This window comes from Orycteropus afer, unplaced genomic scaffold (genome assembly GCF_000298275.1).
Source record: "Orycteropus afer afer isolate SDZICR_OR568_19922 unplaced genomic scaffold, OryAfe1.0 scaffold00039, whole genome shotgun sequence".
Lineage (NCBI taxonomy): Eukaryota > Metazoa > Chordata > Mammalia > Tubulidentata > Orycteropodidae > Orycteropus > Orycteropus afer.
The window spans coordinates 10,323,564-10,345,299 of record NW_006921626.1 but is presented as its reverse complement, the minus strand read 5'-3'; the positions used below and the strand labels follow the sequence as shown (position 1 = coordinate 10,345,299).

Sequence of the window (21,736 nt, the reverse complement as noted above, 5' to 3'; positions counted from 1 at the left end):
GAAGTAGATTGCCCCATCTTCCTTCCGAGGAGTGGCTAGTGGGTTTGAACCACCAGCCTTCTGGTTAGCAGTCAAGTGCCTTAGCCACTGTGCTACCAGAGCTCCCTTTTAAAGATTAGAAAGAAGAAAATTAGGAATGGAAGAAGAAAAAACTGAAAATTACCCTAAATATCATCCAGAGACAACCATTGTTAACATTTTGGTGTTTCTCCTTAATTTTTACTGTATGTATACAAACATAAATTTTAACTTTTTATTTTGAAATAATTTAAAACTGAAAAACTTGTAAGAATAATACTCTCGTATACCCTTCATCCCAGATTGTCTCTTTACCTTGTAATATATTAGTGTGTATTTCCTAAAAAGAAAATTTTATATATTCACAGCATACTAATTCAGGAAACATTAGTACAGTTCTTTATCTTTGATTTCATCAGTTATTCCAAGAATATCCTTGATGGAAATTTTTTAAAAATCTGGTCTGGAATCTAGTCCAAGATAAGTATTGTATTTAACCATCCTGTCTTTTTAATGTCCTTTAGTGTGGAATGGTTTTTTAGTCTTTATTTTGCTGATGACATTTTGAAGAATGTTTTACAAGGTGTTTCTCAATTTCAGTCCATCTGCTGTTTTCTCTTGACTTGATTGACTTTGTATACTTTTCATTGGAATTCTGCACATTGTTCTGGTTATCTTTTGCTAAATTCCAAACTACTAGGAAACCCCACAATCAGAGGCTTAACACAACATCCATTTAATTCTAACCCAAGACTTATGGGTCCGGAATACAGATGGGGATCAGCTGACTAACTCTTTTCCACCTAGTGTTGACCTTTGTCACTTCAATTGGTGACTGGTCTCGTTTGGAAGATCCGAGTTGTCTTCACTCATTTGCGTGGTATTTTTCTGGGGATGGCTGGAAAACTAGGATCAGCTGGTCCCTTCTACCTCTGTGTAGTCTCAGCCTCTCCATATAATCTTTCTACACGGTAGTCAGATTTCTGACATGGTGGCTAAGGACTTCAAGAATGAATGCTCTAAAAAACAGGAATTAGAAGCAGCCAGTCTTAAGAGACAGAGCTGAAATGGTATGGTGTCACTTCTGCCATGATCAGTTGATCAGAGCTGTAACCCCATCTGCCTGTGTTCTAGGATAGGAGATAGTCCCCTACTTTTCAGTGGAAAGAATGTCAAAGAATTCATGGTCATAGTCGATCTGCCAGTGATATTGTGTCCTTGTTAGGGCTTTGCATCTAGAGGCGTAAGGTATTTATTTGTCCCATAATTATAATCATTTTAATTTTGATCATTTGGTTAAGATATTTTCTGGTTTGTCCACTGTGTAGTTACTATGTTTTTTCCTAAGTTAATAAGTAATTTGTGGAAAGATTAACTTTATTTAATATGCATGTATATATATGTGTGGGAGCTCTGGTGGCATAATGCCTAAGACATTTGACTGCTAACCAGAAGGCTGACAGTTCAAACCCACCAACCACTCCTTGGAAGGAAGATGGGGCAATCTACTTCCGTAGTGATACTGCCTCAGAAACCCAAGGAGGGGTCGCTATGAGTCGGGTCCAGCTCAATGGCAGATAACAACGACAACATATATATGTATGCTGTTTTGTAAAAAGCAGCTTTAGTTTTTTATTTAGTAATAATTATGAATAATTTTCATAATGTTGTGTATTCTTCTAGAACATGAATCTTTAGATCTGCATTTTTTTTTTCTTCATTTGAAGTTACCATAATTTTCTTAACTAGATCTACATTCTTAGACATTTGGTTGTTTCCAGTTTTGCACTATTATATAATAAGCCCTCAGTGCAGCTATCTTTGTGCATATTGCATGTTGTTTTCTTGAGCTAAATTCCTGGAAATAGAATTTCTAAGGTAAAAAGAGATTCATATTTTTGAGATTTCTGGAATGAACTGCTCTTCAGAAAAGGTTGCCTTGATTTGTACTCCACCAACTTTATTTAAAGTGTGCCCATTTCTCTGTTCTCTTGCAAGCCTGGTTATACAGTTATTTAATCTTTGCTAATTTTATAGTTAAAAATTTGACCATATTTTTATTTTTAATTTTTTTATTGTAGTGCAGATATGTACAAGAAAACATTCCCTAATTAAGATGTTTCTACAGGCACAGTTAAATGATGCTGAGTACTGTCTTTATACTGTGCACCTCTTCATCCCTGTGTTTTTCCTAACTGTCCTACCTCTGTAAACTCAGTATCCCCTATTTCTAATTTTTTGATAACTAATATGGTTAACTTTTTTGATTCTTCTGTATTTGTCAATTATTTCCTTTTGACTTCTGTTTTAGTTGAGAGGTATTTGAATTTTCTTTAGTGTGTTGTAAGAGCTGTTTTTATAAAATACCAGCTCTTTTGCATGTGTATTGCAAATGCTTTTCCCATCTTGCCTTTTGCCTTTTAGTGCCTTTTGACTAGAGAAGTTTTCAGTTTTTACCAAGTCAAATCCTGAAGTCTTTTTCTTTGGTTTCTACTAGTAAGCTTAGAAAGACCTTCTCTATCACAAGAGTATATAATCATCTGTACTTTTTTTCTTATTCCTTGAATTATATTTAACTCCTTTTCCACTTGGCAGGACAAAGAAAATTTTTTTTTCAAGTAGTGGAATAATATAACTTTATTCCATTGATTTAGAGATCACCCTAATACTGATTGAATTTAATTAATAATTGAAAAAAGAATTCACACCTTAATTTTAAATACAGCTTGTAGCATTCATGTAGACTTTTTTAGTAGGAAAAGTCTGTTTTTATTCATTATTTTAAAATAAATTACATTAACTGGAAGCAGTCCTGTAGTTACTTGAAGCTATAGGACATTGATTTTTAGTCACAGTGGACTGTAACTACTGGTTGAAAACATTCTACAGACCATGTGCAGATACTAGATTATGCTTCTTTTTGCCACATCATAAGAAGGCTTTTTGGATCCTTTACTCATCATGACCTACCTTGAAAAAGTCGCATTGGTCAGGTGGTTTGGTCATATTGACTTTGTAAACTTGTCACTTAACATGCTTAATTATGACTTGCTGTAATATTTCTTCTACTTAAGTCTGATATTCCTAAATAAAGCTCTTGGGTTTGATAGGAATTTGTGTTTCATTTTTAGTTATTACTAGAGTAAAAATAAACACAATTTATTAAGCATTTACTGTGTCCTAAGGACTTTGCAGTCATTTGTTTAACCTTTTAATAACTGTGAAGTAGATGTTTATCTTACTCATTTCACAGGTGAGAATGCTGAGGCTCAGGGTGGTTAGTTAAGTAGAGGCTAGTAGTGACTCAAGCTAGATTTTAAATCCTGGTTTCTCTGGTTCCAAAGCCTAGATTGTGAATCACCATACTGTTTTGCCTCAGTATCTTGTTTAGGGTAGTAATTTTATTTGGAGGTGGGAGAAAACCCTTTATTTATTTATTTTGTCTCTTTACTAAGGTATACTGAAAGTGATTCTGATGAGGATTCAGATATGGAAGATAACCCAGATCCACAGGTAAGTCAGACATTTAGTTGACCTATTAACCATTGTTAATTCTCCTTAGAAAAATTCTGTAAGCAATAAAATAAGAGGCTTTGGACATTGTCATCAATAATCATTGAATGCATTCTGTGTGCAGTGTTTAACTGTGTACTTAACTGCTTTGCTTAACTATAGCATCACCAGAGCTGCTAAATCAAATGCTAGTCTAGCTTAATTAGCAAAGAATGTCTGCCTTGAGCACTGTGCTCTTAAAAAACTATCTATATGGAATCAGACTGACAACAACTAGAAAGATTAGATAGGAAACTTAGGGTGCTGTGAGATTTTACTGATGGTTAGAGGAGTAATTTGGAAAAGGAGGTTGAGAATGATTGTACAACTTGAAGAATATAATCAGTGTCACTGAATTGTACATGGAAAAATTATTGAATTGGTGTAAGTTTTGCTGTGTATATTCTCAGCAACAACAAAATATAAATTGAAAAAAAGACTTATGTAATCAAGGCCAGTTTTATTGTAAATTAATGAGGTTTAGGTAAGTGGGATATATTTGCATTAACATTTTTATTGTAAAATTTTAAAAATTGCATGTTCATTATAAAAAATTCAAATATGGTAGAAATGATACAGAAAATATTTATTCTCCTTTCCATAATAATCATTTAGAAATTTGATATCTTGTCATCAAGAAGATTTTTCTTGTAAAGCTTTTGTTCTTAATCACCATTCTATACTTCCTCTTTATTCATTTACCTGGTTATTTTTAATTAAATACTTTGTTACTGCCAAAGAGGCAGGGAGGCTGCATCTTCTGACCTTCTCTAACCCCACAAGAGGAAGACAGAATCACCATCAGTAGCCCAAGGCCTATTCCTGTGAGGCCAGACATGCTGCCTCCCTCCAGCCCTTTCACCAACCCTGCTACCAACCGTTCCTCCTGCAGCTCCCACCACCTTTCTGCTGGGTTTGATAATTCACTGCAGTGGCCACACAGCACTCACAGATTATGGGGTTTATTAGGGAAGCACCAGGCTACAATTCAAGTTCAGGAACAGTGCCAAGTCTCTCTCAGACTGCTGTTTCTCAGCCAACAGTCTCAGTCTCTCTCTCCCAGCAGTGTGTGTCTCTCGGTGTCTCTTTCTCAGCAGCACATGTCTCTCGGTGTCTCTTTCTAAACAGGGTGTGTCTCTCAGGAGAACCTTTCTCTCAGCAGCACGTCTTTCTCAGCCAGGAGTTGAAGAGAGACTTTTTCTGCCTCTAGAAGGGCTCCTTTTGAGCCTGGCAGAGTGACCACTAACCAATCCCAATGTCAGAATTCTAGACATCTGAGAGAGAGCGAATTTCTCAGAAGATTGCTTTGTGCTGGTGCAACAGAAATACCCCAGGTGGATAACTTTAGTAATCAGGAGCTACTCAGTTGCTCATGGCAAATTCCACCATGAAGTTTACAAAGACTTATGGCTAGAAAAGCCACACGATGTAATTCACACTACAGTTACTAAAGCTACTGTGTTTAGAAAAAATATTAGTTATCTATGATAATAGATAATAGATAAAAGATAATATGCGGGGCATATTATCTTATATATAAGTCAATATTTCTTGCATTGAATTGAACACTTTGCAACTATAAATTTCACGTCATGTTAAGCCTTTATATTCTTTTGCTTTGCTTTTAAGTATGTTCATTTTGTGTAGAGAAGAGAATTAGTCTGCATTTCCGTCTTTGGCTAAGCTAGTCCGTGATTTATTTTGATTTTTTCAAAGCCAGAGCATAATAGTATGTTTGATAATTTGGGATGAAGAATCATGTGGTATTGGCCAGCTTTGTTTTTATTAAATTGCCATTTATGTACTGTTCCGTTAACTTGGAATGAGGGTTACATCCTTTGGCATTGTGAAAGCTTGACTGTCAATCATCTTATTGTGAGTACTACATTTTCTGAATGGAAATGCTATGGGAGAAGTTGTAGAAAACAAAATTTACATAGAAAATGTATTAATAGACATTAATATGTGAGTAAACTTTCATAGGCACCTATTGAATAATTAATACTAAAATCATATTTCTGACAGTCAGCCAATCACATGAACAGTTCCCTGCTCTCCTTGTATCGTAAAGGAAATCCTGATTCTGTTTCAAATACTCCTGAAATGGAACAAAAAGAAACCACCACTTCAACACCACGGCTAATTTCCAAAACAGGCTCAATTCCTTTGAAGACCTCTGAAGGAGGATGGTTTATTGACAAAACTCCAGGTGGAAAGACAGATGATTTTTTCTTGGACCTATCAGATGACAGAAATAATCATAAGAAGCCAATATCTGAGATACAGGTATTTTTGTTGTGAAATTCTAGTTCCAGTTAGTTGGAATAATTTACATTTGTCTTGTTGAATGCTATATTGAGCAGATGCTTGTGTTTTGAAAAGACATAACAGTTTTTAAATACATACAGAGTTTGACCACTGCCCAGTACCTCCATCATTTCCATCCTAGTTCAAGCTTCTACTATTTCTTCCCTTAACTATCATAATCACCTCCTAGCTAGATTCTGTGCCCATTCTTGTTATCCTACCTTATTCTTCACACAGTTATCTTTTTACAAGTTTAGTCAGGTCATTGTCATTTTCCTATTTAAAACCCTCCAGTGGCTTAATTCTACTTGAAAGCCAAAGATCTTACAGTTGTCAGTAAAGCCCTGTGTGGTTTGGCTGCCCTGCTGCCTCTTTAATCTCATCTCCTACTACTCTTTCCCCTGTACTCTGCTTCAGCCGCAGTGGCTTCTTGCTGTTTCTAGAATATACCAGGCATTTGCTTTCTGCCTGGAAAGATCTTTCCCCACGTTCATATAGCTCACTCCATCACTGCTCACATCTCTGTTCACATGGCATCTTTGCAGAAGGGCCATTCCTAACATAGGAGGTAAATTAGCACCTCATTGGATACTTTGTTTCCTAATCTTTATTTTTTTTTCAGCACTTATTATCACCTGATATACTGTATAATTTAGCTTAGTTTTTTTGTGTGTGTGGTATTGTTTTCTTTTAGTGTCTCCACTAAAATGTAAGCTCCAGGAGAGCAGGGACTTAGTTTTGTTTAGTAATATGTTTTAGCTAATATATATCTCGCACATTAGTCAGTTAGTGGACTTTCAGCCCAATGAACTTCCTGAAATGCATTTGGGTATGTATCACAGAGAGTTCATTAGTGTTAGGTAGAAAACCAAAAACCAAACCAAACACTGCAATCGAGTCGGTTCTGACTCATAGCGACCCCTCGTTGGGTTTCCCAGGCAGTATCTCTATAGAAGTAGATTGCCCAATCTTCCTTCCGAGGAGTGGCTGATAGGTTTGAACTGCCAGCCTTCTGGTTAGCAGTCAAGTGCCTTAGGCACTAAGCCACCAGAGCTTCTTAGGTGGAAAGGAGGATTGTTAATGAAATAGCAATGTGGTTAATTTTCAGTTTAGGATAATACTTTGAGAGACCACATGAACAGTTATGCTATGAAAATAGATAGAATAAGTACACTTTTTTTTCTTTTTAACTGAAAATACAACATCTATAAAGAAAAATTTGATGAATTATTACACATTGGGCTTCATTCTTAACTGATTCTTTTTAATGCCTGGCAGGATGAGAAGACGTTTAAAGTAAACTATCTTACAGTTTATAGGGTATTCTTTAGGGTTCGCTGTTTGATGTATGTGCTTGACACGTGACTATAGAACATTTGAAATATGACTAGTGCAGCTGAGAAACTGAAATTTTAATTTTATTTATTTAATTTAAATTTAAAAAATGATAACCAATTCAGTTATTCCAAGACTTAATTATGTTTGGAACAATTTGAATACGTGAATCTACTTGTTCAGCTGCAAAATTGATGAACTCTTCATGTAAATCAAGTAATTCCCATGAAATTTAGCACTGTAAATATAAAGTACACCTTGGATTTTGAAGACTTAACTACATACAAGGAATGTAAACTAGCATATTAATAATTTCTCACATGTATTATGTGTTGAAATGGTAATATTTTGGATCTATTACATTAAAATGTTGTTAAACTTAATTTCATATTTTACTTTTTAAAATGTAGCAGCTAGCATATATAAAGTTGCATGCCTAACTCACATTTCATTTCTGTTGGACAGTGCTGCTCTAAGTGGTTTTAAGAACCAAGACTTTAATTTGGGAAAACTTTCCTCTTTTGAGGAAAGTTTTGTTTTGAGGAAGTCTTTTGTTTTAACCATTCGTCTGTAGAGAACATTGTTAAGGTTGGCAAGGTCAAGGAAAGAGTTTGAATCTTCTGTTGATTTATACTGTTTAAAGAAAATGTCATCACTTGAATATGCTTTATGTATTATTTGTTGTTGTTGTTTTCATGTACTGTCAAGTCAGACCCGACTCATAGGGACCCTTTGGGTTGCTGAGGCAGTATCACTATGGAAGTAGATTGCCCAACTTTCCTTCCAAGGAGTGGCTGGTGGGTTTGAACCACCAGCCTTCTGGTTAGCAGTCAAGTGCCTTAGGCACTATGCTACCAGAGCTCCTTTTATATGTTTAGGTATATTTAAGTTTCTTTTCTCTCTAGGATTCAAAAGATTCCTCTTTGCTGGAGAGTGATAAAAAATGGAAAGGCAGGTTAAAGAACAAAGGAAGCAAAAGGAAGAAAGAAGATCTTCAGGAAGTGGATGGAAAACTAGAAACTGTCTTGGAAAAGAAAGGTGAGATGCATGTCTTGTGTGTGAGTAGTCATGTTTGTTATCAGAGAAGGATAACAAGCACGTTGTTTTGCTTGGGGAACCCTCTCTGTGCAGACATGTTTGTTTTCTTTTTTTTTTTTTACCTCCTGTGTACTTCTCTCTGTTTTCCTTTTCCTCAGTCCTACCATGTTAATCATTCACTTTTGGTACATTAAGAGTATGAAATTATATAAGTTTTAATTTTCTGTGAAACTTTTTTTTCCATATTTTAATTTTTAAAATTCTACAATTCAGGTTTATTTTCCTTCTTGATGTTGTATTAAGAATAAGATTTCTGATAATCATTTAAAAAAAAGTGCAGAGACTTTTAGTAAAAATATTTTAATATTTAATTGACCTTTATTTTCTTAAAGATTAGTAAATGTAATTATGAATTATTACCAAAACCCTGATTTTTTTTTTTTTTTAAAAAGCATTTTGGTATGATTTGGTTGAGAGTTTACAGAGCAAATTAGTTTTCATTCAGTAGTTTATACACATTTTGTTTCATGACATTCATTGTAATGCCCTCGATGTAACAGCAATCTTTGCACTTCCTCCCTGGGTTCCTCATATCCATTCGCCCATCTTTCCTGCTCCTTCCTGCCTTCTGAACTTTGATTTTGACAAATGCTACCCTTTTGGTCTTGTATGATTGAATGTTCTGAAGATCACGTTCCTCATGGGTGTTACTGTTCACTTTATAGGCCTGTCTATTGTATTTGACCAGGAGTGAGTTTCCAGGTTTGAACGATGTCTAAGGGCCATAGTCTCAGGGGTTCCACCTGTCTCTTACCAGACTGGTCTTTTTTTTATGATTTTCAATTTTGTTTAACATTTTTTTTTTCCACTCTGTCCAAGGTCTTCTATTGTAACCCTGATTAGAGTGGTCAGTATTTGTAACTGGGTACCATCTAGTTGTTCTGTTCTCAGGCTAGTGGAGGCTGGAGTTTATGTGGTCCATTAATCTTTTGGACGAGTTGTTTCCTTGAGTCTTTGATTTTCTATCACTAAGCTTTTCACCTCTTCCCGTTTGTGCTTGACAGCTAAAGCCAGGGGACTCGAATTACAGCTCTCCAATGTGAAGTTTGAAGATGTTGGAGGCAATGATAAGACACTAAAGGTTAGTTCAAGTGCTGAGTTGTGCATTAAATGGCTATATTGTGAATCTGTTCTATGAACAAAGCTTGCCTATTTGTTTTACTGTGAGCTACGTATAGAAAAGGAGACTGGCAAAGTGAGAAGGGCAAACCTGACCTATATCCTGCAAGATATTGAGGTGTAAATGAAGCATATTTTTCTCACTGTTTTAATTATAGTATACTAAGATACATAGGAACTCTGGTGGCACTGTGGTTAAAACATTGGGCTGCTAACTGAAAGGTTGCCAGTTAAAACCCACCAGCTGCTCTGTGAGAGAAGGATGAGGCAATCTGCTTCCATAAAGATTTGCAACCTTGGAAACCCTGTGGGGCAGTTCTGCTTTGTCCTATAGGGTCTTTACAAGTCAGAATCAACTCAACAGCAATGGGTTTGATGTGGGTTTTAAGATACATACTGTAATATGTTAATAGGACTAGTAATAAAACCACTGGCATCAACTCGATTCCAACTCATAGCAACCCCCATTGGGTTTCCAAGGCAGTAAATCTTTACAGAAGTGGATTGCCCCATCTTCCTTCTACAGAAAGACTGGTAAGTTTTAACTGTCAACCTTCTGGTTAGTGGTCAGATATCTTATGCACTATACCACCAGAGTTCCTCATGCTAGTAATAATGGCTACTATTTATTTTTAATCTTTACTCTGTTCCAGTTACGTTTCTAGTTACCTTTCATTGTATCTGCAAGCCATATTATTTAAAACAAAAACAAATAAATGAATAATAGTTTAGCTTAACTAGTAAAAAAGATCTACCTTGACCATTACGCTCTTTGAAGAACTATCTATATGGGATCAAATTGACAACAGCAGCTTGAAAGATTAGGTAGGAACCTTAGGAGGCAGTGACTTTCTTTTAATGAGGGAGGAACAACTCAGAAAAAGATGGTGAGAATTGTTTTACACTTGAAGAATGTTATAAGTGTGACTAATGGGACATGTAAGGACTCTTAGCAGCCGAGCATGTTAGCCATTTGGTTATTACAGCCTATAAAATGGGAGCTTATAATAGTCCAGTGACTTGCCTAAAGTTATGTAATAGGGACTGGGACTGAGTTTCAAACCCATGTCTAAGTCTTAAAGCCTGTCCTCTCTCTACTATAATTTGCTGCTCCAAAGAATAGAACTTTTAATTCTACTTGATTATTTCTCAGACTCTGAAAAACATTTTTCCTGCTTATTCCCTGCCAGGAAATCTGCAAGATGCTTATACATATGCGTCACCCAGAGGTGTACCACCATCTGGGTGTCATCCCTCCTCGTGGAGTTCTCCTTCATGGGCCACCTGGCTGTGGGAAGACGTTACTTGCAAATGCAATTGCTGGAGTGAGACTTACTGACACTTTACTTTTGTTGTTGGTTGTTTCATTATCTCTTTGATCAACTTGTCTTTGATCTCTTTGATAGACTTAGACTTCCTCAGGAGGAGAATTTGGCCATTAAGAACGGATCCCCTTTTCATTTTTTACATATTTCATGTGATACATTTTTTTCTAGCTTTCATGTGATATATTTTTTTAAATGTGTCCAGTTGTTATTTATATGGCAAGCATTAGGTAGAAGATGAAATAATATACTGTAGCTTCAAACATTCCCTTTCCCCTTCTTTTTAATATGTAGTTTACTTTTTAGTTACATAACAATGAATTCCCCTTAAGCCCCTGATCTCAAGACCAGTAAAATAAGAAAACTAGGTTGTATTTTTCGTAGAGCTAAATTTATTAAAAATTTCAAGTCAGAGTTATGTTCTTACACTGTTTAGTGTTAAAATAGCTTTTCTTTCTGAAATGGTGATAATAGATACTTGGCAAAATATAAAATTAGCAGGCTTATTTTAGTCTGCCAGATTTTTTAAGAATTGTATCAGAGAGTGTAATAAAAGTAGTGCTCTCTGAAAGAAAGTGATTTTTATAGAGGAACTTGATGATTTTACTGCATTTATTCATTTGTTGAACAAATCTTTATTGTCTACTGCATGTCAGATATTGTAATATAATGGTAAGTCCATTTAACCCAGTCCTTACCGTTGAGGAGTTGTCAGTCTAGCTATGAGACAGATGTCACGTAGTCATACAAATAAATACTGCACAAGGTATAATTATAATAAACAGCAAAAAAAAAAAAAAACCAACTCACTGCTGTCAAGTTGGATCCAACTCATAGCGACCCCTCCTTGGGTTTCTGAGTATCACCACAGAAGTAGATTGCCCAGCCTTCCTTCCAAAGAGTGGCTGGTGGGTTTGAACCGCCAGCCTTCTGGTTATCAGTCAAATGGTTTAGGCACTATGCCACCAGAGCTCCTACAATTATAATAAGTAGAAAACAAAAAAGTGCAGAGTGCTGTGTAGGTGAGCTATGCAAGTTAGATTTGGGAGTCTAGAAAGATAGAGTTGAGGAAGTAAAATTTTAGGGTAGCCAAAAGAATGATTTAGGAGTTAGCCCAGTAGACTGAGGAGGAATTAGCCAGATTTGTTGCCACTTTTATTGGTAGGAAAATAATAGTTTCTCTTCCTTGTCTTAAAGGGCTTGCTTTTTCTGTCTAGCAATGTACTGTTCTCTAAGTTAGGGTGGGGAAATGTTAGTAGGCTATGTGGCAACAACTGTATCACAAGTCTTGCTGTTTCCTGGCCAGAAAATTAATTAACAGGTAAAATTATTTTGCTCAGTGCTAAGTAGAGAAATACATACTTTTTGAGATTCAAAACTTTTTACTCCAAAGAGACAACAAAGTTTCATAGTGACGTCATGAAAGTGAAAACAGGTAGAAGGTGTGTCTAGCTAATGTGTTTGATTAAAACCTGTAGAATGTTAAGTATAGTTTTTCATTGATCAACATGATAAAGTTCCTCAGAAAATGAGTCTTTAAAAATGTAGTGTTGATGGGAAGACAGGATAAGGAAAATGTAGGCAATTGAAAAATTTGATCATAGTTTATATATTTGTGCATAGGAACTTGACCTGCCAATTCTGAAAGTAGCTTCTACGGAGATTGTATCTGGAGTGTCTGGAGAATCTGAACAGAAGCTTAGAGAACTATTTGACCTAGCTGTGGTGAGTCAATTAATGACTTTAATGTCAAGCTATTCAAATGTTGTAAGATTATATTAATGAACCTGTTTTCTCTAATGCTGTTATTGTTGTTATTAAGTGCCATTGAGTCAGACCCGACTCATAGCGACCCCTCCTTGGGTTTCTAAGGCGATATCACTACAGAAGTAGATTGCCCAACCTCCTTTCCGAGGAGTGGCCGGTGGGTTTGAACCTCCAGCCTTCTGGTTAGCAGTCAAATGCCTTAGGCACTACGTTACTTCTAGTATTTGTTAACCCATTCACTAGCCATTCTTTTGCAAATGTGGTAATTTGTTACTCATGGTAGTTATAATATATACATATTTATACTTAAAGTATAGTATGTTGGGAGTTCTGGTAGCATAGTGGCTAAAGCACTTGACTGCTAACCAGAAGGCTGGCAGTTCAAACCCACCTGCCACTCCTCAGAAGGAAGGTTGGGCAATCCTACTTCCGTAGTGATACTGCCTCGGAAACCCAAGGAGGGGTAGCTATGAGTCGGGGCCGACTCGATGGCACATAACAACAACAACATACTTAAAGTAGATTTAATAATAAAAATTGTTGAATAAAATAATCTAATCTGTAAATATAATTGGTGAGAAATTCTGGCCTATGTTAAAAATACATTTTCTATGATATTTTTATTCACTTTTAATTTCCTCAAATTAAGTTGGACAAAACAATTTAAAAATACCATGCACATTTTTTTTAATATTTAGTATTATCACATTAGAAAAGCAACTGTGGAAATGTGAAGATAGACTGCTTATATAATTGAAGCTGTGAAAAGATAATTCTGTAACCAGAGAAATTGCAGATTTGATTTTATCCTAATTGCAATTCACGTTACTAAATCTGGAAGATTAAAAACTTCCCAGGAAGATGATATTTGTGTCCAATGCAGTTTTACCTTCAGTATAGTTGTTGTTGTTGTTGTTATTGTGCCCTCAAGTCATAGTGGTTAAATGTCTGTATTTTCAAGTCAAAAAGGAGGTTCATAGCCCTTGTCACCATGTACTGTTTGTGTGATCTTGGACAAGAGACTTGACTGTTAGTTTCTTACTAGTTTTTAGTAATCTGGGATGATAATAATACCAAAATCTCATGGGGTTCTTTAGAGGATTCTTTTAAAAGCATTGATGTAGTACCTAGCACACAGCTATTATATTATGCAATTGGAACAGTCACTAGTCATCATTATGGCTGATGAATAAAAAATAGCAATAAGTTTAGTTACTGCCGTTATTTGTACCCAGAACAGGTAGAGACCGTAATGAACGTGGGCAATACAGCTGTAAAAGCTGATTTGAAATTAGAAAAGAAATTGTGTTTTAGCAGTAATTGAGAAATTATTTTTAAAAATAGCAAGAACATAGGGCCATCTGCTTGGCTTGATATGATGACTGACATTGAAAAAGATGTGGGTAACATAAGGAAAATGCAGGGAAGGGGAGGGAAGAGGACTCTTTCAGGTATTAACCTTCTTTTCAAAAGAAGCTTGCTGTAATTGTTAAATTGGTGTGGTGGTTATGTTTGTGTGTCAACTTGGCTGGGCCTGGTTGAGTGGCTGGGCAGCTGGTAGTAGTTATTCCCCATTATGAGACTGGAAATCAACTCCATGGTGGGATCTATCACAAGCAGCTGAGGAGCTGCTTTGGGTATGTGGTCTGCTTCCTGTATATAAGAAGCAGCTTTGGGAATGGTCTGTAGTTTATGGCACCTTGAACCCTCATGTCATTGTTCAGCAGCCTGCGATGCTCTGCTGACCTTGGGACTTACAATGGACTTAAATTAATGGCCTGCTGTGTGATTTGCTAGTATCAGGACTGTGCCTTGTTACTTGTCAACCTTGGGCTTGCAGCCTCAGCAGCCAGCAGCTGTCTGAGTGAAGAAAAGCCTCTAGCTCCAGTGGGCAGAGCTGAAGCCCAAGGCTGAGGGGCTTTCATTCAGCCCTGACAACTTGGCACTTTGAACTTGGACTTAAAGCCTCCAGATTGTAAGAATAAACTCCTGTTTGTTAAGGCCATCCCATTTGTGGTATATTCCTGTCAGGGTGGCACTAGGTAACTAAAACAATTGGTATATATAGCCAGAAGACAAGAAGTCAATTTTGTATATTTGATAAACACATGATGAATGAAAATAGAGACAAATGATATTTTTAGGTTGTTAGTTGTGCATTTAAATGTCTCTCAGTATTCGTTAACTGAACCAGTGCAGTATCTGACAGTAGATGTTTAATAAATGTATGGTCTAGTACCCACTCTTTGGACCCTGTGTTACCTAATAAACATGAGTAAAATGAAATGTGGATCAGAGAACAAAATGGCCAAATCAAATCAAGTGTTCTTTGTTGAAAACTGTATGATTTCTTCATGCTAAATTCAGATGACTATCACTTTTTCTTTCTTCCTCTTTTTCCCCCATCAAAAAAACCCAAAACCCACTATCATTGAGTCAATTCCAACTCGTAGCCACCCTACAGGACAGAGTAGAAATGCTCCATAGGGTTTCTAAGGCTATAAATCCTTACAGAAACACTGCCTCATCTTTCTCCTGCAGAGTGGCTGGTGGGTTTGAACTGTTGACCTTTTGGTTATCAGCCCAATGCTTTAACCACAGACCCCCCTTTCAGTTTTATATGTCACTATCAGATACTAATGTGCTTGCTATGTGAGACTTTAGCTCTATCTTTATTCCTATTACTAGGTAGTGTCTCCAGCAGTCGTAAGTACTCTTTAGGAAACATTATCATGAGGATTAGGAAAGGAGCCATCTAGTGATGGGCCAGACTTCTTTCTCTTTGAAATGTGGTCCTCATGGTTTTGAGGTATTTTAGTTAGGCTGATAGTCTGAATCTTAGTAGTCATCCTCACTCCTGCCACTAAATAACTAAGAATGAACAGTACTTTAGACTGTAAATCTAGATGTTTTTATTTAAAATTTTCATTTTAACTGCTCCTCGTATCTTACCTCATTCTGCATGAACCCTATCTGATTTATCACTCATAAAAGACTGAGAATGATCATCACCCACACTGATGTACTGGAGGTTTTACATTCTTCCTTACCCAGTATAGTCTTTAAAATAAGCTAAATAAATGTGTTAAAGCTTAGATATTTTTATTTTGGTAGAAACACTCATTGTAGTAAGCTTGGGTTTTCTAGTTCAAAGTTTGTAATCTTACTGTTTATAGAATGATGTTTCATGGCATAGCTAATATGTGTAATTTACAGAAGAATTTCAGATTTATCATCACAAAACATGAATTGATGAAAAAACTATAAATGTATTACCCTATGTGCAGTCTCTTACTGTCTTCTTTTAAGCATCTTGGTTCTCTTAAGTCAGATAAAAATCAGAAGGAATACATGTGAGCTGCCTTCACTATTCTTTTGTGTTATTTTTTTGGGGAGTGACTGTTAACCTTTGAGATTTGAAGAAATGTATATATGCAACTATACTATAGTATAGAGAATATATTTATTATTTCCTTGTCATATTTTTATTTCTAGTCAAATGCACCATGCATCTTTTTTATCGATGAAATTGATGCTATTACTCCTAAAAGAGAAGTTGCTTCAAAAGATATGGAACGAAGAATTGTAGCCCAGCTCCTTACCTGCATGGATGGTCAGTTTAAAATAATGAATTCAATGTAAGATAGATAATAAGTTAGTAAGATAAGTAATACATGAAAATGTTATAAAACATTTAAATGGAGTAAAACTCAAATAATGTAAAAAAAACAGAAGTCTTTTTCTTTTTACCACTGTTAAGTTTTTAGAGTATATCTTACAGTTACTGTTTTATGCATTTACACACACATATACATATACTAGCATGTTCTGCTTTTTACACCACTAGAACTGCACCATACAGATTGTTCTATAACTCTGCCTATTTTTGCCTTAACCATATGTCTTGGAAATGTTGCCATTGTGATGCATTTAGATATATTGCTTTTTAACTGCTGCTTGCTTGGTATTCTGTAGCATAGCTTCATCCTGTGGTATTTAAGCATTCCCACTTTGATGGAAGTTTAAGTTTCAATTTTTTGTGTTAAAACAAGCTATAGGGAACATCCTTGAATGGACCTTTTGGTATATATATGTATTTCTCTAGGATAAATATTAGAAATTGAATTGATGGTCAAAGAGTGTAATACATTTTTAAAAGATGCCTTCTGAAAAAGCAATTTTTAGTTTAAATTTTCGCTAATACTATATGAGAGACTTGCTTTTTTCAGATCTTTGGCAGCATTGAAAGTTATCAGTTGTTTCAATTTTTCCAGTCTGATGGGTAGCATCTCAGTTTGTTTTAGTTATCATTTCCCTGATTAATGTTGATGTTGAGCATCTTTCCAAATTTTTTCTGGCAATTTGTAATGTCTCTGAATTGGTTTTTCTCACCTTTTACCTATTGTTCTATTGAATTGTCTTTTAAAAATTGATTTGAGGTTTTTTGTGTTATTTTGTTTAAATATTCTGGAAACAAATCCAATGATAAATGTATTATAATTATTTTCTTCCTGTCTATAACTTGTTTTATAATTTTATGTAATGGTTTCTAAATTTAAAAAAAAAATGGAGGAAGAGGGAATCAGCACAACTAGCATTTTGGAACTAGAGCTGCCCACTTTGAAATAGCACATGTTTATGTACACACAGGAGCTCTGGTGGCATAGTGCCTAAGGCATTTGACTGATGACCAGAAGGCTGGCGGTTCAAATCCACTGGCCACGCCTCAGAGGGAAGGTTGGGCAATCTACTTCTGTAGTGATAACCACCTGGGAAACCCAAGGAGGGGTCGCTATGAGTGGGATCCAACTCGATGGCAGTGAGTTTTTTTGTGTGTGTATACACATGAAAGTTTGACATATTACATGTTTTGTGTTTCTTGTGGTAACAAGTTGTAAGTTGCTTATTTTGCTGTTGTACATTTATCTAAAATGTTCTTTACATATTGTTTAGGCCTGTATTCTGAGTAATGACATCAGTTACAAGATTTTTTTTTTTTTTTTTTCACATCTTTTAATATGTACCTCTATGAAGGAAAAAAAAAACAATTAAATCATGGCACATTGCTTTCTTTGTGGAAGGATTTTGATTTCTGAGATATTAAAATGTAGAAAAAGTGAACAACTTCAGGAATTAAGCAGATCATTGTTAGAAAGCTCTCAAAAGTCCTGTTAGTTAAGATCTTTGGTGTCTTTCACTGAATGTATGTGTGTCCATCTGTATGTTTTAAGGTTCCTTTTCATCAGCAGCATAGGGAAAATAATAAACAGTTCAGTGTACATAGTCATGTCCCCAGATAGTCTGTTTCATGTGCTAGTTTGTTTTATAGAGTTAGAGAATTTTAGAAAACCTTATTAATTCAGAGTTTACAAATTTGAAATTTTAATCATTTAAAATTTTGAATTAATAACAGCAAGATAACAAAAGATCTCAGGAGAATTAATTTTACCTAATTTAAAAAACTAAGCTCACATATAATTCTAATTCTTAAGAGTTGGAAAGACCCTTAAAAGATCATCATTTTGTGTAAGTGGAAGCACACACAGAGTTAAGGCCCCAGTTCACGAAACAAGTCTTTGGCAAAGTGTAAGTTAGAATACAGATGTTTTATTTGTATGTGTACAGTTAATGTGCTGATTGTAAATGCTCTGTTTACTTATGAGAGCTACTATCCCAGAGTTTTCCTGTTAAGCAATACTTGTTAGCTAGTTCCTTTTATGCTGAGTAGAAAAAAAGAGAGCTTCATCTTTTTTTTTTACAATATTCTGAAGTTCAAACTTTTGGCTATGCTTTAAAGTTAACACAATAAAACCACATTCTAGAAAAGGAAGTAAGAAAGTGAGATGTATCCTGAAGTTACTGACAGTAGTGAGTAACCCATCCCAGCTGAGGTCTGACTTTTATCTTTCATATGACTTCATTTAGAACAAAGAAGGTAAAAAATAGCATTTCAAGTGGCACTTGTGTTGGCAAAAATTGATTTTCTATGGAAGGATTTTTTCATGGGATAAAAAATGTTAAATTTCCATGGTGGTTCTTGTTTACTCTTTATTAAACTCTTGATTTGTCAGAGTATATCACCAAGACTGAAGTCTCTGAGCCACATGAACTGGAAATAGGAAACAAATCCCTACCCTTGGCCATTCTTTTAGCTATGGAGATTAAAGCATCCAGGAATTACCCATAGAACAGTTTTGGCTCAAAACCAGTGTTAGTGCAGGGAAGATTCAGCATAAGAAAAAATATCAGGTGCATGCAAGTTCATAGATCATGAACCTATTTAAATTATGAGGTATTACCTTGTTTCCTTTAAAGATTCTTTCCCTTGTTCAGTGTTCTCCTCACATAACATCAGTCTCTTCCTCTAACTGATTCCTTTTTCTCAGTCTTTGAAAAATTTTAAAGAGTTTTCCTACCTCCCCCAGCCTTACCACATATATCTCTTCTTTGTTTCAATGCAAGATTCATCCAAAGAGTAATCACACTCAACTAAGTATATTCGTTCTATCCAATTAAAAAAAAAAAAAAATAGTTGCTGTCAAGTAGAATTATGTGCCATTGAGTTTTCTTTCTTTTTTTTGTTATAGTAATATTTAATTGTGTTTCCAGTGAAAGTTTACACAGCAGATTAGGAACCTATTCAAGAATTTCTGCCCAGATTGTTCAGTGATATCAGTTATGTTCTTCACAATGCATGACCGTTCTCATTATATCAGTTGTTGTTCCCGTTCTGGTAATCTAGTTTCCTTCCTTGTCCTCTCACTTTCTCATCTTTGTTTTAATGTAATAATTGACCATTTGATCTCATATAGATGATTTTTTAAAGGAGTGCAGTACTCACGGGTGATAACTCTTCATTTAGTGAACCAATCTGTTATTTAGTCAAAAAGTGACCTAGGGATGGTTTCAGTTCAAGATTTAAAGAGTATCTTAGGGCAGTAGTCTTGAGGAGTCTTATCTGGTCCAGTGAGTCTGGATTTTTTTTTAAGGATTTGAGGTTCTGTTACATATTTTTCTTCCATTCTACTAGGACTCATCTATTGTGGCTCTGATCAGAATGATCAGTAATGGTAGCCATCTGGCTCCTCTGGTCTCAGGGTAGATGAAGCTGTGTCATGTAGACAGTCCTGTATACTAGTTTCTTCTGAGTCTTGGGTTTCCTTCTTTCTCTTTTGTTCCAGACAAGTGGCACAATAGAGTTTTCAGCGGCTGATTTTTCAGAAGTAGACACTAACTTTGGAAGTACCTCTAAGTACACTCAAACCTTCAACCTTTTAGTTAGCAGTTGAGTGTGGTAACTGGTTGTACCACTCAGGGACTCTTCTATCCCTTTAACTTTATTTCTGCCTATACCATTTTACTGAAACTTGTTATTGTTGGATGCCATCGAGTTGTCTTCAACTCATAGGTACCCTGTGTTCAGTAGAATGAAACACTGCACGGCCCTGTGCCATCCTCACAATTCTTGTTATGCTTGAGCGCATCATTGCAGGCAAGATCATTCCATCTTGTTGAGTGAGGGTTATACCCCCCACCCCCTTTTTTAAAAAAATTGTGATTTAGGTTAAAGTTTACAGAGCAAATTCCCTTTCCATACAGCAGTTCACATACACTTTGTCTCATGACATTGACTACAATTTACCCCAATGCAACAGCTCCCCTCTCGCTTCCTCCCAATAGTTACCTCTTCCCTATGTCCATACCTCCATGTACTCCTGCCTCCTGAGCTGTCTCCCTGTGCATAAACAGCCCTTCTTTCTCCCATGATTGTTCTCTCCAAGGAGTGTATCTACTAAGGTAAATGTTCAGCTCACAGGCCTGTCTTTTGTTTGGCTGGAAGCCACAGGTGTGGGTTCAATTCAAGACATGAAGCACAGCTAGGGGCCATAGTCTCAGTGGTTCCACCAGGCTCTATCAGACCAGCAAACCTGGTCCCCCCCACTTTTTCTTTTCCCCCAAATGATTTTCAGTTTTGTTCCACATTATTCTCTCTCTCTATCCAGGATCTCCTACATAGATCGCCCTCTGAGTGGTTGACAGGGGTAACCGGACACCATCTAGTGCTTCTGGTCTCATAGTCATATAGCCTGAAGATCACATGGTATACCAGTCGCTAGGACTAATTGTTTCCAAGAATCTTTTGTTTTCTTCATTCTTCTTTGCTTTGGATGAGGAGAGACCCATTGTTGCATCTAGATGGCTACTTGTAAGCTTTTAAGATTCCAGTCTCTACTCGCCAAAGTAGGAGGTGGAACAGTGTTTTGTGTAGTATATTATGCCAATTGAGCTTGATGTCCCCTGTGACTATGGTCCCAAGCCCACAGGTTCAACTACTCGGTCCCTCTGGGTAGCTGGCTGTGACCCAGAAGTGACTACAACCTTGTCCCTTGTCAGCTCTACTATACACCTGGGAATTCTTATAGAACATATAAATACACTTGTATAACCATTGCCTGCCAACCCTGTACATGGTCTTGTGTACATTCCCTGCTTCATAGACATACCTACTAGTTCAGCCTGTCTACCCGTCTGTCCACCCGTATACCCATGTTTGCCTTCACTGACAATGCAGTATCGTATGTGCAAAAGGGTTCATCTTTGTTATCTGCACCTCCCATGTACGTCTCTATGTCTTCCTCTTCCTCAATGCCACCATGCTGATCACGCACATTTGGTACATTGCCCTTCTCTTCACCCAAATCAATACTTATCTCTACCTATCTAACAGTGTTCCATTCCCTTCCCTCCCACTCCTGGTAACCAACAAAGAAAATTTCCTTGCATAGATAAACGTTTCCTTGACTTTCACAAAAATGAACTAATACAATATTTGTCCTTCTGTGATTGGAATATTTCACTCAGCATAATATCCTCCAAGTTCATCCATGTTATGTGGTGTTTTGCAGATTCTACGTTATTCTTTAGGGTTGCATAGTATTCCTTTGCGTGTATGTACCATAGTTTGGTTATCCATTCCTCAGTTGATGGACATCTAGGTTGTTTCCATCTTCTGGCTATTGTAAATATTGCTGTGGTGAACATGGCATATATGTGTTCTTGTCATGGCTCTCACTTCTTTGGGGTATATACCTAGTAATGGAATGGCTGGGTCAAATGGTATTTCTATTTCCAACTTTTGAAGGAATCGCCATACTGCTTTCCACAATGGTTGTACCATTTTACAGTCCCACCAGCAGTGTATGAGAGTCCCAATC

At 36.2% G+C, this 21,736-nt stretch overlaps 1 protein-coding gene across 1 annotated transcript in view; it reads left to right on the top strand.

Annotated features, from left to right (window-relative positions):
- Nucleotides 1-21,736, top strand: part of NVL (nuclear VCP like) — a 134,142-nt gene that overhangs the window by 15,722 nt on the left and 96,684 nt on the right. Inside the window, exons 4-10 of the mRNA XM_007936995.2 lie at nt 3,474-3,531; nt 5,596-5,856; nt 8,118-8,250; nt 9,315-9,391; nt 10,620-10,754; nt 12,378-12,479; nt 16,017-16,134. Of these exons, the coding sequence (XP_007935186.2) occupies nt 3,474-3,531; nt 5,596-5,856; nt 8,118-8,250; nt 9,315-9,391; nt 10,620-10,754; nt 12,378-12,479; nt 16,017-16,134 (884 nt within the window). The remainder of the gene's footprint in view (nt 1-3,473; nt 3,532-5,595; nt 5,857-8,117; nt 8,251-9,314; nt 9,392-10,619; nt 10,755-12,377; nt 12,480-16,016; nt 16,135-21,736) is intronic.